Raw genomic sequence first — 16,422 nt, 5'->3', positions numbered from 1 at the left:
CCGGATAGTCTGTTGTTTGCTTGTTCTTGTTTGTTTGGAGGGGTTTTGGCAGCTTTCCTTTATGCCAGTTCAAGCCACTCAAGCTGCCACTGTCAGGTGGCCGAGCCCTGAGCCCAGGGATGTCTGGAGCTCCAGGATGTGGCCCCCATGGGCAGACACATCGCACCCATCTGGCGTCTCACTGAAAAGCAGGAGGTCTCCCCGCCTGCTTCCTGTGGTGGATGGGCAGCGATGGAGAGAGGGGGGCTGCCAGTGCCTGCTGTGCTGTGCCATCCCTTGGGCTCCCATTGTGATGCCCCTGACGAGGGGACGTGTGCCTGGTGCAGGAATGTGCCGAGGAGGACTCCAGTCCAGTCCTCCCTGGAGGAAGGAGTGGTGGTGATGGGAAGAGAATTGCAGAAATTTAGCTTGCATTCAGCTAAATGGTTTCATTAGGATGAATTATGCTGGTTCATGGCTGTGTGGCCCCGAGTGAGGCACCGGGATGCTCCTGGTTTTGTACCTGGCAGTGGGGATGTCTAGCACCCTGCAGCCAGGAGGGCTTTGGGAGGTCTGATCTGTGTTGTAGCCTGGAAACACTGCTTTGTAGATCTTAAAGATACCTCCTAGAGATCCTTCTGTGACAGTGAAAAAGTGAATTAATGAGGTTTTTATTAAGTAAGTAGCTGTGCTCAAAGCACACAGAGCCCACGTAGGCACGTGTGAGAGCTTTAAGGGGAAGGATGAGCAGAGTCATCGCATCTCGGCCACATTAGTTATTCTTGTGCTCAATGAATTGTTGCTTTTCCTGATGGCTCAAAGTCTGTCTGTCTCTCTCTCTCTTGCAGCGGAGTTGGAGTTTGTACAGATAATCATAATCGTGGTGGTGATGATGGTGATGGTGGTGGTGATCACGTGTCTGCTGAACCACTACAAACTCTCTGCGCGATCCTTCATCAGCCGGCACAGCCAGGGCAGGCGGCGAGACGAGAACCTCTCATCAGTAAGTCACACCCTGCTCTTCCAACCACCAGTGCCGGATCATGTTTGGCCTTGGCATTGTGTGTCTCTCAGTTACTGGGGGTGGGGGAGCCTTTCAGGGGTGCCTCTGGCTCTTTAGGGTTCTCTATGTGCTAAGTTATGGACAGCCATAGCATCTGCTTTTGCCCTGGGCTTTGCAATTCGGATTTTACATCAGTAAAGTAACTGCACAAGGCTGTTCTTGGCATGTCCTGTTCCTGAAACCACCACGTACCCTCAGCTGGTTGGGGTTCATATGCCTTGTTTCAGCAGCCCCAGGCTATTGAGTTCTTTGACTCCAGTCTGTCTCAAATGACTGTATAAAAATTTATTGCCTACCTTGCAGAGAATAGGAAATCCTGACAGACTTGCTCCAGTTTTCACCGATGCTGGTGGTAGAAGGGCCAGAAAACACTTGTCAGCCAGACAAGCAGAAATCTCTCCAAGGGGGTGCACGAGAGGTTCTCTGTAACCCAGGCTCCCTGCCTTATAAAAGCCTGAGGAGAAACATGTTAATTGTACCTCTGACAGGGATTAGAGGGGAAACCTCTCCAGCCTCGAGGCAGATATTGGTTCATGCAGTTTTCTCAAATGCAGTGGCTCAGAGAGACTTAGAAGGATGTACGAAGAAAAGACATCACATTTTCTTGGAGGACAGTGTTTAATTCACAGCTGCCTCCCTGGCTCTGTCTTCAGCACAGGGGTATCTTGTACTGAGACTTATTTTATTTTTTAGCCTTCACCCTGTAGGATCTTAGAGCTCTTTAAACAATAGGGCTCTCTGAAGGTCACTGCTCCACGGCCCCTCCTTTGCAGGGTCCCAGGGCAGGCTGCTGTGGGACAGTGCTCTCTTGAATCAAATCTGTACTCGCTGCAGGAAAAACGATCAAATACTGGGATTGCCTGCTTTTTTGTTTTCTTCTATTTTTCCACTTTCTTTTTTTTTTTTTTTTCCTGAGGGAGATACCTAACATCTTTTACTGAATCAGCCTTCAGCACAGTGCAGTTGAAGGCTGCCCAGGGCTGTCCCTCGTAGCTGCTGGTTTTGTCACACACCACACGCGGCAGACGAAGGTCCCTTATCAGTTGCTTTGTGCCGACTGAGGAAGATTCCCCTTGGGAAGGAGAGCTGTGCAAACCCCAAGCTCAGTTAACTCACCCTTCATCCCGTGGGCTGTGGAGCACATCTGCAGAGTGCACGGCCGTGAGCCCAGCTCGAGGATGTCTGTCCTGCTGCAGCGGGGTCAAAGTGCTGGGAATGCTCGATCCCACCTGATCCCGCATTAAACCAGCTGGTGGGAGGGTGGAGGTCACTCAGACACCTCCCTGCTTTGGGGATCAGGGCTAAACTCCCTGCAGGCATCCTGGCTTCTCTGGGGGTCACTGAAATCTTATGTTCCTCTTACCCTCCTGTGCACATCCAGCAGTGGCAAAGTGTGGGCACCCGAGCACGAGTTATTAAAAATAGCAGAAACATTGTTTTCCCATATTCAGATTTTTTATAATGTTTTATCGTGCCCAGAATGTTTTACGTGAACAATGCCAAGTGTTTCATTTTACGTTTTCAAGGCAAAATTCACATCAAGCCCTCTTTATTTTAATACGCTAATTTCTGTTTTCTTAAGTGGCCTGTTTTTATTTTCTTTAAAAAGAGTAAAGAAGGCTAGCATGGAAACAGAAGAGAAAATCACATGGAGATTGACCAAAAATTTCAGGTTGAATGAAAAACGGACTGTTTAAAAAAATAATTCTTTTTGCCTTTTATTCTTTTTTTTCTTTCTAATTTTTTGAATTTTACCAGGCCGACATTTGCAGCCATTTTTTGGCCCAGCTCTGTTATTTACTCAGCTTTCAGACACATCAGTGATTTAATGGCTTTTTGGCAGAGTTTTACCTCTGTGCCTCTGCATGACCTCAGTGAGGGTGTGGAGTCTTTAAATCTAAAAAAGGTTTTGAGGAGAGAAATAGGAATGTGGAATTTTAGTGGGGTTTTTCCCCTCTTTAGAACTATTCCCCATCTCCCTGCGCTGTCCATGCTGTGTGTGCAGTGTTGTTGGAGTGGCAGCAGAGGTTCCCTGTGGCCCAAGCACCTTCCTGATGGGATGGAGAAGCACCTCATGTGCTAATGAGTGGGAATCTCATTACAGTGGGATCCAGCGTAATAAAGATCTTAACGGCAGCACCTTTCAGGCTCAGCACAGTGTGCCTTTTAGCAGAAAGCAGCTCCAGTCTGAAGGAGGGCTGGGTGTTGGCAGGCAGAGGCCACTCAGGGCTGGATACTGGTTTATGTAATCCATTAAACTTGCGCTGAACTGATGTTGGGCTTTTTAAATCCCAAACTTCATTTTGGTGTCGTGACCGCAGACGGGCACTGGAGCTGCATTCACGCTTTTCATCTTCTGAAATATTAAAGCAGTTCATCCCATGGTCAGGAGGATGCTCGGTCTGCCGGAGTTGTCCTTTTTTGTTGCTGTAGCTCAAAAATTACAGCTGAAGGAGAAATTAATTTCCCTAAAGGTTGTTTTTTTTTTTTAATGCAGTTCTCGCTGGCAAGCAGTTCTTGTATTACCTCATGTGTTTCTCCATCGCTGTTCTCGCTGTACTCAAACTCTGTCTCCTTATGACAAGTAACTTTATTTTTCCAGAACTAAGAATATTTAAGAAATGCTACTGAAAACTTTTTTTTGCAGTCAGAATGACACTGTCCCTGCACCTTTGGAGCAGTGGTATCCCACTCCCCCAGGAAAAAGTGGTTTAACTGCAGTTTCCAAGCATATCTTTGTCCCCCCAAATGGAAAATATGAGTCCCTCTGAAGGCTCAGAAGCTTAATTTGCACCATGCAGCTTTACAGAGAAAATTCTCTGACATTACTAAAACAAGCAGTTCTATAAAAGTGGAAGATTGATTTCTCTAAAAAGAAATTAAAAAGTAATTTTAGGTTCTGCAGCAAGTCCTGGAATACTTGCGGAGGCTTTTACAGCTCTATTGCTTACCAGACAGCAGAATCTCAGCTTTCATTTCAGAAAACCATGGCTTTCTAGACTGCTCATTGTTGAGATGGATTCAAGTCCTAAATATTCTGAAAATCAGAGGTGAGTGAGGAGAGCCCCGAGGACGAGGGTTCCAGCTGTGACCCTCCCGCTGGGGCAGCACAGTTTTGCCTGGTTTGGTGGGGCTGTGGAGCCATCCCAGGGCCAAAGTGAAGGCTAAAAGCATGTATGTGTTCTGTCCCTGAGGCTTTCCCCTCCTCTGATTACTGATTTCCAGCAATATTAATCCCGCTGTGGAGTTTTTAGGAGAGCTGAACCATTCCCCAGGTGGGCTCATGGTAGTGTGTCAGTGGCAGGGAGTAAGCATGTCCGGGTCAGGCTCTGGAGTCCTGGTAGAGGTGGTTGGTAACAGCTGCAGAGATCCAGCTTCTATAGAAAACAATCTCCTGTCTGCTCCTTATATCTGTGAGGATCCCATTTTAGTGCTGTTTGTACTGGTTTGCTGCTCTTGCATCCGTGTGTTGCCCAGAGCATCATTCCTGGACCTCATCTGTACAAACAGATGAGTTGGTGTGTGAGCCAGAGCTTTGCTGCCAAACACCTGGATGGGATATTGGTGCAGACTCTGGGTGCTTGGGGGTAGGGGATGTTGTGTACGTGCCCTCCCAATTATCTGCCAGTGGGGTGTCCCAGCTGAGCACGGCAATGCTCTCAGAGCCGGGATGCAGCCACCCTCATGGGCACTGGCTGACATCACTCCCAGGAAAGGGGGAAGCAGATGGGATATTGCCATGGCACTGCCCACTGCCAAGTTAAATATAAAACATCTAGCAGAAGGCAGTGGGGTACTCACTGCTCAGGAAGTCTGCCACGGGGGCATGGCAAAGTAAACACAATTTTCGGAGTGCTTCCCGCTCCTGCCTGCTGCTTTGGCGTCCTTTGGGATGAGGTGAAAGTCTGGCACTGCATGTGGTGGCACTGGCAATCCTCCCTGTGCCCTTTGGTGTCAGTGCCATGGCTGAGCAGGGAGTCAGAGGCAAGGATTTGGTTCTGTGGTAGATGCAGTTCCCCATGGATCTTTTAGCTGCTGGGGGAGTTTGACTGGAGCCTATCCCTGCAGGCAAGAAATCCATGTAAAATGGACCAGACTAAACAGTCGATGCCTGTGTAAACAGTTGCATGTTGGAATCTCAAGGTCTGTAGGAAACACAGGGAAGGGCGGTCGCTCAGCCAGCACATTCCACAGCTGTGGCCAGGGAAGGTGCTGGTACTGGGTACTGTGGAACTTTACCTCTGCTCCGAGGAGGTGCTCCTAAAAAATACCAAGAAGGGAGAAGATTCTGGGCCATCTCATTTCCATATAAATCACTGTTTTCTTTGCACTGGCACCAGGACTGCCTTGAGGTTTATGTGCAGAGCTGAGCTTGAAAAACAGGAACCTGATATATTCTGTCCATATCTGATACCATGTGCGATACCATAGGAGAAAATATATTCCAAAGTTGGGGAAAATAAGAAAAAGGGAGGGCAGGGGGATATAATGGGTGGTTTCTCTGCAGATTTTAGCACAGTGCTGGTGCTGTGTTTTGGGCTGTCAGTGCATGTTGCAGGGGGGTGTTGAGGCTCCTGTCACAGCACTGGGGTCTGGCACTGCCCACGGGGACACCCTGGCTCTGTCAGGAGGGGGGATTGGAGATGCTGCCATGGCTGCAAGGGAATGCAGCAACCTCTTCCCTTGTGTGTTGCATCCTGGGATGAGGCCAGATGTGCTTCACAGCTGGATGAGGTCCAGGGAGGATCAGACAGGCAAAATCCCTTCTGACTTTATCAGGGAAAGTGCCTGTGGTGTTACTGTACCACTACAGCTTTTCACAGGGTGTCTGGGGGCACGGGGCTGCCTGGACCCCCCACCATTAGAGCAATAGCAGGAAGGTGTGTGGTTTTCTCACCAGGAGGGCCCTGCTGCATAGGCTTTGAGTGGGACACTTAAAGGGATAAAGGGGGTTTCTTTTTCCCTTGGCATTTTTTTTCCACTGTTGGTAAATACTTCTGCCTGTGCCTGACTTGCTAGTGCAAGGGCTGGAGATTCACCTGCAAGGAACTGAGAAGTGCCAGCTATTCTAGGTTATAATTACAAGCCTTCTGGCTGTTTTCCTCCAGCCCTGCCTGCCAGAGGGATGTTGCTATATGTGAATATTAGCAATATTTAAATATTTCTGTCCCTAAGGCAAAAGTGTCTGGGGTGAACTGTGTACACTCAGAGTATCACTAGCAGATGGGAAGAACCTTTGTTTGTTTGTTTTGATCATGAATTGTAAACTAATCTCAGGGTTTGGGGGAAATTGTGGCTTTATCATGCCTGGGGTTGTTGGCGCCAGGGTTTGGATTGCAGGATCAGGGTGATGTTTGCAGTGTAAGGAAACCTCTACACCTCAATCCCTCAGTCTGTTTTAAGCCAAGGACCACTTATCATTTTGTGGAAAAAATACTCTGGAACCATCCGCTTGCTACAGATTTCTATTTTTTAAGCCAAATCAAAATTAGACTTAACATTTGGATCTTTGCTTATTATCTTTATTTTCCTATGATTTCCTTGATTGTGTGCATCAGAATGTGGGTGTGAGGGGGTTTTTTTTGGTTTGTTTTTTTTTTTTTCAATCTTGTCATTATTTCACGGAGCATTTTCTGATGTCTTGTGAATCACCCACGGCTCATGGATCACAAATTGAAAAATACTCCTCTGGCATGTTTGAACCAGGGAAAGAACCATGCTGGGTGTGTGGGGGCGGGAGGGGGGAAGTCTGCAAACGGGAGAGAGGGTTGTTTGCTGGTGTCGTTCTCATCATTCATTCTGCAAATGATCTATTAAATAGAAATGGAGGTGAAAATGGAGGAGGGAAATTTTGATCAGAAGGGGTGTTTTCAGTGGTAATACCTTAGCATGTACCTCTGTGATACCCAGCATATATGATCATAGTGAATTCATAAAATTATAGAATCAGCTGGGTTGGAAAAGACCTCTGAGATCATAAAGTCCAACCCTTGATCCACTACCGCCGTGGTTACTAGGCCATGGCACTAAGTGCCACATCCAGTCTCATCTTAAAAACCTCCAGGGATGGAGAATCCACCACTTCCCTGGGCAGCCCATTCTGTTGTCTGATTACCCTCTCTGCATCCTCTGGTCATGTGCTGTGTGTTGCTGCAGGAACTTGTTGGCGGCAGCAGCAGCATCTTACCTGGGCTCTGGGCTGAGACCTGGCACGAGCTGTTTGCAGAGGGAGCTTTAACCCACCCTGGCAGTCAGACTCACTGTGCCTTCTCTTCTCCTTTCCAATGCAGGAGGGAAGCCTGTGGCCTTCGGAAAGCACCGTGTCGGGGAACGGAATAACAGAGGTGAGGGCGATGCGGGCGCCGCTGCCTCTCCCGCCGTCCCGCGCTGCAGCGTCTCACGCTCCTCGCCCTCTCTCTCTCTCTCTTTCTCCCTTCCAGCAGCAAATCTACACCCCGAGGCCCAGTGACCGCCTGGCAGTGCCATCCTTCCTGCAGAGGGACCGCTTCAACCGGTTCCAGCCCACCTACCCCTACATGCAGCACGAGATCGACCTGCCGCCCACCATCTCGCTGTCGGACGGCGAGGAGCCCCCCCCGTACCAGGGACCCTGCACGCTGCAGCTGCGCGACCCCGAGCAGCAAATGGAGCTCAACAGAGAGTCGGTGCGGGCCCCCCCCAACAGAACCATCTTCGACAGTGACTTGATAGATAACTCGGTGTACGGGGGGCCGTGCCCCCCCAGCAGTAACTCTGGCATCAGCGCGACCTGCTATGGGAGCAATGGCAGGATGGAGGGACCACCCCCGACCTACAGCGAGGTCATCGGGCACTACCCGGGGTCCACGTTTTACCAGCACCAGCAGAACAACAACGGGATACCCCCCATCTTGGAGGGCAGCAGACTCCATCACTCACAGATCAATGGCCTTGAGAGCACAACGGCGTGGAACAAAGAGAAAGAGAAACAAAAAGGGCACCCCTTTTAAAAAAAAAAAAAGAAAAAAAAAAGGCAAAAAAAAAAAAGGCAAGAAAGTAAATGAAACACTCTGCACTTCTCATTAAAAGAAAAAGGAGAGAGAGAGTTGAGGAAGATGAGCAAAGAAAAAAAAAAAGCCCTTCCCCATCTCTCCGTGTATAAATATTTACTTGTTATGTCTGGTCTGAATGCACAAGCCTACCAAGCTTGCAAAAACATTTCTTTATTGAGCTGTGTCTAGACGTTTAAAAAGGAAAAAAAAAATCAACTGTAGTCTTTTTTTTTTTTTTTTTTTTTGTTTCTAGTTGGGCTGTGTGTGAATGCTTTTTTTTTTTGTTTGATATTTCACTTATCTTTAAAAACAAAATATTTGCACAAAAACCATTTTGTTTAAAGATCTGCAATATAAATATATAAATATATATTAAAAATAAGAGAAAGTGTATGTGTAAGGAGCAGGAGTATTTTTGTATTAGAAGAGGCCTATTCAAAAAAAAAAAAAAGTTGTTTTCTGAACTAGAAGAAAAATGGCAATTTTTTGAGTGCCAACTCAAAAAGCGTGTATTACATTGTAAAAAAACAAAAAACAAAAAAAAAATCAAAAGCAGGGGTTTAGAGTTATTTATATAAATGTTGAAATTTTGCACTATTTTTTAATATAAATATGTCAGTGCTTGTGTTGGTCAAAGCCTCTATCATGTCTACCATGAACCTGTTAAGGGATCTATGTCGAAGTGAAGAACAAAGTAGCTGGAAGGGGAGGAGGATCGCTGGAGTGGAGATGCCAGCCCTGGGAGGAGCGGTGAGCGAGATGCAGCTTATGGAAATCCTGAATTTCCAGAGTCCCTGCGCGTGGCCGCCGACAGCCACGCCTTTATACATTCCCTACAAAGCAAGAGGAGTTGGTGTGTGTCTGTGTGTCATCCGGTAGGATTATTGGAGTAACAAGGTAAAATGAAAACTCCCTGCTTCCCAGAGTCAGGAATGACTGAAGCAGGCCAAAATTACTTGATTTTTTCTTTTTTTTTTCTTTTTTTTTTTTTTTTAATCTTTTTTTTTTACAACCTCTAACTTTTTGGAGGGGGGGGGTGGTTGGGATGAGAATAAACTTCTGTGTCTGAAGGAACAAAGTGTTTTTTGGTTTATTTCTTTCAATGTTCAACTGAAGGGCCCTGTTGGAGCCCAAGTGGTGGTTGTGGAAGTTGGTGTGAGTCTCACTGGTAATGCACCCACCGGCTGCCTTTCAGCTGGGTTTAAATGTCTCCTTGAAAGGACGAGCTGAAAAGTGTGGTGGTGGTGAACATCATTTTCATTTTGTATCAGCCTCCCAAACCTCTGTTTGGCATAAGCAGGCGCAGCTGTGTCTCGCAGCTCTGCCATCCCTGGTCATACTGATTTTTTTTTTTTACATTATCATCCCATTATTATCCCAGCTAAAGAGGCACCGGGTACAGTAGATGGAAATGAATCTGCTCCTGTGATGATGTATTAATTAAAGGCTACAGAAATATGCTTAAGGCTTTAGAAGCAACCCCCCCTTCCCTCTTCTGAAATGTCCCTCACCCCACGGTCCCACCTGCCCTCCCGCCGCCGGGTGTTGCGCGTCGTTAATTTATCTTGGTTTCGGAAGCATTTTTTTTTTGTGTGTTACGATGCTCTTGTTTACATTTTATATCATGTAGGTGTCTGGTAGGTGCGTTGCCCTCGCGGTGAATTCGTACGTGACGGAGCGAGCGAGTGGGAAACCTGAGAGAGTGAGGGAGAGGAGGCAAAAAGGGAAAAATCCCGCTGTGGGTCCCGTCTCTCCGAGCGCGAGGAAGGGTCGGTAGGGAAACCACAGAGAGCGAAGGTTTTACAAGGGGGTGTGATTTGATTTTTTTTTTTCTGCAGGATGCTATCTAGTAGAGTGACATAAATGAAAGATATAAAGGCAATAACTATTGTTTTTAAGCGACTTTTCTATTACTTGAAAACGAAAACGAACCTAACCATGAGAACGGTTTTGAAGTTCTGACCATTTGAACAATATTTATATATATTTTAAAGAAGATGATGAATAGCTGAACTTGAAGTTTGATCATTGTTTTTTTGCTTTTTTTGTTTTTATTTCTGCCTAGAAATAGTCCTGTACCTTCTCAATATTTCGAACTGCTTTTCCACAGCTCTTGAAATCTTCATAGCTTTACAGTCATGTAACCTAAATTTTGATGACCTAAAAAGAAAAAAAGCCACAAAAAAAAAAAAGAAAAAAAGAACGCAAAGGAAATAAATCTAGTTTGTCATGAAAGGTACAAAACTGACGAATTTGTACGAGTTTTTAAAATGTATCTTTCCTTTATGTAACATGTCTATTTAGTGCCTTATTAAAGAAACAGTAACCCTCCCTTTTTAGAGAGGGGAAAGCAAAATCATCCTTAGTGTCACGAGTAACCAGCGTCTGGTCTCTTGCTCCTTTGGACCTTGCATTCACTTTTCCAGTCCCTTTTTTTCCCGGAGCAGCTCCCTGTGCCTGGCCACGCCGGCTGCTCCCTCGGCCGCTGCTCTGCTCCGACTGTTCTTAGGGAACTTGAACACGTTTATGCACATTATCCTACCCGGGGAGGTAGGAATCTGTGGTGGATATTGTAAATGAGATACCAACCAAAAGAGAAACCGAAATATAATATCTACTGCCCTCTTGAGCCAAAATGCGTGAATAGTGTTGTTGGGGTTGGGTGTTTGTGTTTTGTTTTTGTTTTGGGGTGTTTTTTTTTTTTGGGGGGGGGAGGGTGGTTGTTCAGTGATCTGAACTAGTTTGTTTGCTATAAAAAAAAAAAATACGGTTACCTCAGCAGATTTTGGGTGGAATATGCATCACACGTTTCAAACTGAGCAGTGAGTAAGGAGGTGGCGTGGGGACCAGAGGTTGTTAGGTAGCAGGATTGTCTTGTCACAGGGTGTCACCTGGACACCAAACCCCGTGGAAAAGTCAGGGAAGTGGGCAGGGGCTGGACAGGCACAGAGGGGTAGTGGAAGAGGGTCTGAAGATGCAGTGCAATTGAACCCAGCTTTCATGCTTGGAAGTCCTCAAAATTTCAACCAATTCTCTTTCTTTATTTCTCTCTCCCCAATCCACTCCCAGTGTGAGCTTTTACTTCTCAAGCATCACCCTGAGCTCTACAGTTGAGTGATCAGTTTGTTGAGTTCCTGGGTCCAGTTTCATTTACCTCTTTCTCTAGTTTGGGGAACTTAATGTGTGAAACAGGGTGGCTCATCAACACCAAATTTGTGTTGCAAATGATGCCTTTCAGCCCATCCATGCACAAAACCCAAGCTGCCACCTTTCCCCAGGCCAGTGCAGCCCTGGTGAGGGGGAGCCCCAGGTCCCAGGCAGCGGGTGCAGCTCCTTGATGGAGCCAAGCTGTCACCTTTTGTCTTTCTTCTGTCCATCCCTCTCTTTGCATTCCCAAGAACTGTGTATTTCAAGTGCAGATACCAGGTCTTGGGCTCAGATCAACTCCAAGTTCTGAGTGGGTGTTGAGAAATAATGGTCTGTTCTTTTTTTATTATTATTGTTGTTGTTATTGTTATTATTATTATTACTATTTAATGTTACTTTTTGCCTCGGGGTCCATTTCTTCCCAATTCCCACGTCCCGTATTGCCACCAAGGCAGGGAATTTGCTTTGCACACCCTTGCTGATTGTCCCGTTCCCTCTGGCCTTGGTGCAGCTCAGCAGAGAGCGGTGCTAGAGCTGGGCTGTGGCCCTGCTCCACAGGTGTCTTGCAGCTTCCAGCAGAGAGATTCAGGCCCCTTAGGAGTGATTCATTTTTAAGTAAATACAGAAAAAAACAAGGCACTGCTAATGCTTAGCAACCTCGTGTCCTACCCTTCCTTTTTGCTTGGAGTTTTAAGTCACGTTAGCTTTAAAAGGGGTTGTTCATCTTGCAGAGTTTCTTAGCTTACAGTACGGCAAACAGCATCCTTAAAGTGCCCCCAAATCTTAATGGCCTGGAATGGGAACGTGGCTTTGTCAATCTGGATGGGGAGGAAGGATGGGTTTCATTTGGGGCTGACACTGGTAAAACACGTGTTCCCTTCACAACCCTTGATTTCACCAGTTTGAGGATTCAGCTTTACTAATCCAGTGTGTTGTTTCCATAAGTGTTACAAAATTCATTCTGTCTTAAGTGGGGGTCTAAGGATATCCCATTGCTTTCTGGAGAATCACCCTTTTGTGTGTGTATTGAACTATGAAATTGCACTAACTGCTATATTAAAAAATAAATAAATAAAAGCCCAACGTTTTTACTAAGGATCGGGAAAAGACTGAATCAGACGTGTAGCATTAACAGTGCTAGGCCAGAACAGGATGAATTTTTAATCTCTTCTGTCTCTGTACCACTCAGAGATTTTCTGTGTACAACACAAAGTTACAAAAAAACAAAAAGAAGTTTTCCAGAAACCATGCTTCAAATTTTTGCTGTACTATAGAAGCTCATGAAGGACAACATTAAAGTCCTAATTTGCCTGCCTTATAGACACATTTCATTGTATTAATATTTTCTTAAACTTCCAGTTGCATTGCGTTGGCTTTGGAGTTTGTTATAGGCAGTCCTGTATCCTGAGTTCTGTTCAATTTAAACTTATGTAAACTATTGACAGCACATGCAATGCAGTACTTATCTATATTTTGCTGTTTTAGTATGAATATGTACTCTGATGCCAATTTACAAAAATCTGTTGTAAACGCTTCTTGTGTACCAGTAACCGATAGTGGCAATTATATGTCATTCTAAAAGCTGCAATACTTATACAATAAATTTTACAATACTTTGGAAAATTTGCCTTCACCTTTTGCTTTGTTACCCCCCACCCAAAAAAAAAAAAAAATAAAAAAAACCACAAGAGTTTGTCAACACAATGTAATTTCAAAAGCTCTTCCTATTTTCTTTTCGGATGTTGGAAAATGAATCTGCTCAGTTTTGGGTATTTGTGTGGGTTTCCCCCTTCCTTGTTCTGAACAACCGCCCAGCCTCTGTATTGCCCCCCGTGTTTCCCCCGTGAAGCTGTAGCTGGTTCCTGGTGTATTTGCATGCTCGGTCCGTGTGTGCCTGTGTGCGTGTACAGCTCTGCTTCCTTTTGAGTAGATCAGGTGGCGCAGCCTGAATTCCCAGGAGAAGCATTCCCGGTTTGCACCAGTTTGTCCAACACTCGCGGCCCTGCCTTTCCAGCCAAGAACGTCACTGATGGTCAGAAGGTCTTAACTTGAATAACGTCAATCAACAAGAACTGCGTAGATTGACTCAAATCCTAAGCACAGATAATTCGTGTGACTCTTTTCCTTTCTGAGACTGTGGTCAAATTGCAGTGATCACATTAAAGTGATTGAAAACTTGACTGTTTGCAGGGCGTTTTCTTTTGTGTGTCTGAAGGATGGATGTCCTGTAGGTTCACCCAGACCTTGGGTTCCCTCTTGGGGATTAAGGAATGTGTATTCATTAATCCCTGGACTTTGTCTGAGGGTCGCCAGCTCTGCCCAAGCCCTTGGGTCTCCCCAGCCCTTCTCTCTGGCTGATCATAAATCTGTGTTTCGGGTGGCAGCACTGTTGGAAGTGGCCCCTGGCTTTGACAAGCAGCTCCTCCAGCTGCTTTGGATGGGCAAGTGGTGGACACTTGGCTTTAATGTGGGCATGAGGAGCTCCTGTGGGCTTCAGCAGGAGACTGGGATGCTCTGCCTGGACAGTTACTTGCAACACAGCCCCGGGCTGGTGGCCAGTTGGGAAAATACCACTGGTTATGACTGAAAGCAGCTTAATTGCAGCCCAGGGAGGAGAACCCCAAATCCAACCCTCTGGCTCTGATTCCTGAACTGTGCTACTCACCTCCCACTTGTGGTTTATTTTGTGGGATTCCTGGTGTCCATTGCTGCTGGAGAGATGACCCAGGGTGATGCAGTGCTGGAAAGCAGCTGGCCTTGGCTGGAACACTTTTCCCTGTGATAGGAAGTCAGATGTTTTTAGTGCTGTGCTGATGCCGATGGGCCCCAATGTTGGCTCGAGGGGCTCCAAAGCATTTTTCCCATCTCATGTGCAAAGAAACCCCAAAACACTAAATGTCTGAGAACAGGCAGTGCCCCTACACCAACCTCAGGATCACAAATATCCAAGTGGGATACATCCACCTTGCTCCAGGCACGGCGAAGCAGGGAAAGGACAAGGTTTGGTTTGAATCACTGTTTCAAAACGACACTTTTCGTTTTCGGATTCACAGCTGAAACCAACATCTTCCCACAGAAAATGGGAACTCAGCTGACACCACATTTTCCAAAAGGGAATTTTTTTAAATGACAAGGAAAAAAAAAAAAAAAGGCAAGTTCAACCCGTGCAGTGCGTGGGAACGGGCAGAGATGCTGTTACTAAGCTACCTTTCCACAGCTAATGAGGTGATCTGGGGACACTGCAGCAGCACTGATTGGCAAATGATTATTTTTAACTTTTTTTTTTTTTTTTTTTTTTGCAGCTAAGTGGAAGAAACAACTTTGTGACTTTTGGAAACCCCAGGTGGCAAAGCCTTTGATTTTAAACAGATTTCTGTGCTGCAAATTGAATAGGACTTAAGAAAGGGGGTTCAGATTTTCCCTCTGCTTCCAGCAACGGAGCCCTTTTTGCAGCTCTTGTGGCTTTACCTGGTGTGCTTGCTGGAAGGTGTAAATTCCAACTTCAAAGAATCTAAATTGCACAAAAGCACTTCTTTTTTGCTTTTTGTCTCCATATTTTATCTGCTTGTCCTAACCCAAACTCTGCATTGCTCTCCTTGTCCATCCTCTGCCTGCATTTAATCTGGTTTGTGCCTGGAGGGCACGGAGCAAACCCCCTCCATGCCAGGGCTTGTTCAGCTCCAGTCCTGGTGCTCAGGGTTCATCCCACCAGTGATTCTCGGGATGGCTTGGGGTGCTTTGAGGTGGGAAACCTGGAGTCAACCTCTTGCTTTTTAATCTGCTCAGGCTGCATTTCCCACAGTTTGATTTGTTGGAGTTTTTTTCTCCAGGCTGGCCCCGAAGCCTCTGTGCAGGCAGAGCCCTGTCTCAGCACCGAGGGAGGGGAAGCCTTGACCAGGGGCAGAAACCCTCAGTAAAGTGACTGGAAACAGACTCTCCCTCATGGTGAGTGCTCCAGTGAAGGGTTTCAGTGAGATTTATTAAGAAATCAACGTGCTCTCACAGGAATCCTGATGTTGACTCTTCCAACTCTAATGGGAATTTACTCCAAACACTTGCTGCTACCTTTTTTTTTCCTTTAAAAAAAGTCTAGAAAATCTCACTGCTTTGGCATAAAACAGGACTGTGTAACAGTGTTAGGAGCAAAAGCAAAGGACTGGGCAGAAGAAAAGAGGAAGTAATTCCTGCCTTGTTCTCCTGGAAAGGAGCTGGAAAAGGCTGGAAAAGCACTGCCCAAGATACCCTTCATTTAAGGTATGATGGGGGCAAAATTGCTTCCCTCTTTCCCTTTCCCCTTGCTCAGGAGCCCTGCCAAAAGCTCACCCCTGTCCTTGGAACCCAGTGCAGGAAGATTTAGATTTTTTCTTGGTGAGTGGGCAGGTGGGGACAGGCAGGGACAGGCAGGCAGCTGGCCCAGATGGGATCTTTGTCCCAGGTGGGAACAATCTTGCCATGGCCCAGGAGGCAAATTTAAGCAGCTCCAGGGAAGGTGGTGGTTTCCTCTGGGGTTTTCTCTGCTCTGCTGCTGAGTAGGAGCTACAGGAGTTTTTGCAGAGGGTGTTTCCTGACCACCCTCTGCAGCTGCATGAGGCAGGACTGGGTTTTGATTTAGTGATGTCCCAGGTTTCTGAAGCTGCCTGGGTGATGCGAAGGAAGGATAAACCTGAAACAGCAGCCACCTCTTTATGAGGTGAGATTGGGATTTATGGCATTTTTATGGCTACCCAAAACTGGCTTTCAGGCTGTCCTGGAGCCACACACTGCCAGAGCTGTATGTGTGCTTTTTCTTCCTCTGTAGCTGGAAGTACATTGATTGTGGCAGCTCCAGGGCTTCCTCCCTGTCTGCCTTCTTCCTGGGGAACATGAGCTGCTGCTCTCAGAGTGAGTGGGGCTTGCTGCTTGCTGGAGAGCACCCCTGTGTTGCCCAGCAGGTTGGGTTGGTGGCTGCACAGCTTCTGAGCTTCCTCCCCGTGTCTGCACATGGAGAGCCTGTTGTCAGGTAAGACTGAAAAGTGGAGAAATGAAATTTAGAGCTCTGGCTGACCAGACTGATGGCTCTGGACTAGGCAGAGGGGAGATGACATGAAGCACTCAGTGCAGTGCACTTGGGGTGGGGTTTGCAATGCAGAAACGTGGGAGAGCGTTGACTGCTGGTCAGGATCCATTAGTTGTCAGCTCCCGGTGGGTGTTCGTTCCCCCCTC

General features: G+C 46.6%; 1 protein-coding gene across 3 annotated transcripts in view; it reads left to right on the top strand.

Moving 5' to 3' along the window:
- PMEPA1 (prostate transmembrane protein, androgen induced 1) overlaps positions 1-13,400 on the top strand; it is a 49,432-nt gene extending 36,032 nt beyond the window's left edge. For 2 of the 3 annotated variants that reach the window (XM_051802838.1, XM_051802840.1), the window contains 3 exons: positions 828-982; positions 7,333-7,386; positions 7,483-13,400. In XM_051802838.1, the coding sequence (XP_051658798.1) occupies positions 828-982; positions 7,333-7,386; positions 7,483-8,031 (758 nt within the window). In that variant the 3' untranslated portion in view covers positions 8,032-13,400. The remainder of the gene's footprint in view (positions 1-827; positions 983-7,332; positions 7,387-7,482) is intronic. The other variant, XM_051802839.1, reaches the window with a different exon arrangement.
- The last annotated feature ends 3,022 nt before the right edge of the window (positions 13,401-16,422 follow it).

Source organism: Manacus candei, unplaced genomic scaffold (assembly GCF_025592945.1).
Source record: "Manacus candei isolate 608988 ecotype Guabito, Panama unplaced genomic scaffold, ASM2559294v1 h1tg000057l, whole genome shotgun sequence".
Lineage (NCBI taxonomy): Eukaryota > Metazoa > Chordata > Aves > Passeriformes > Pipridae > Manacus > Manacus candei.
This window is presented reverse-complemented; position numbering and strand designations above follow the sequence as displayed.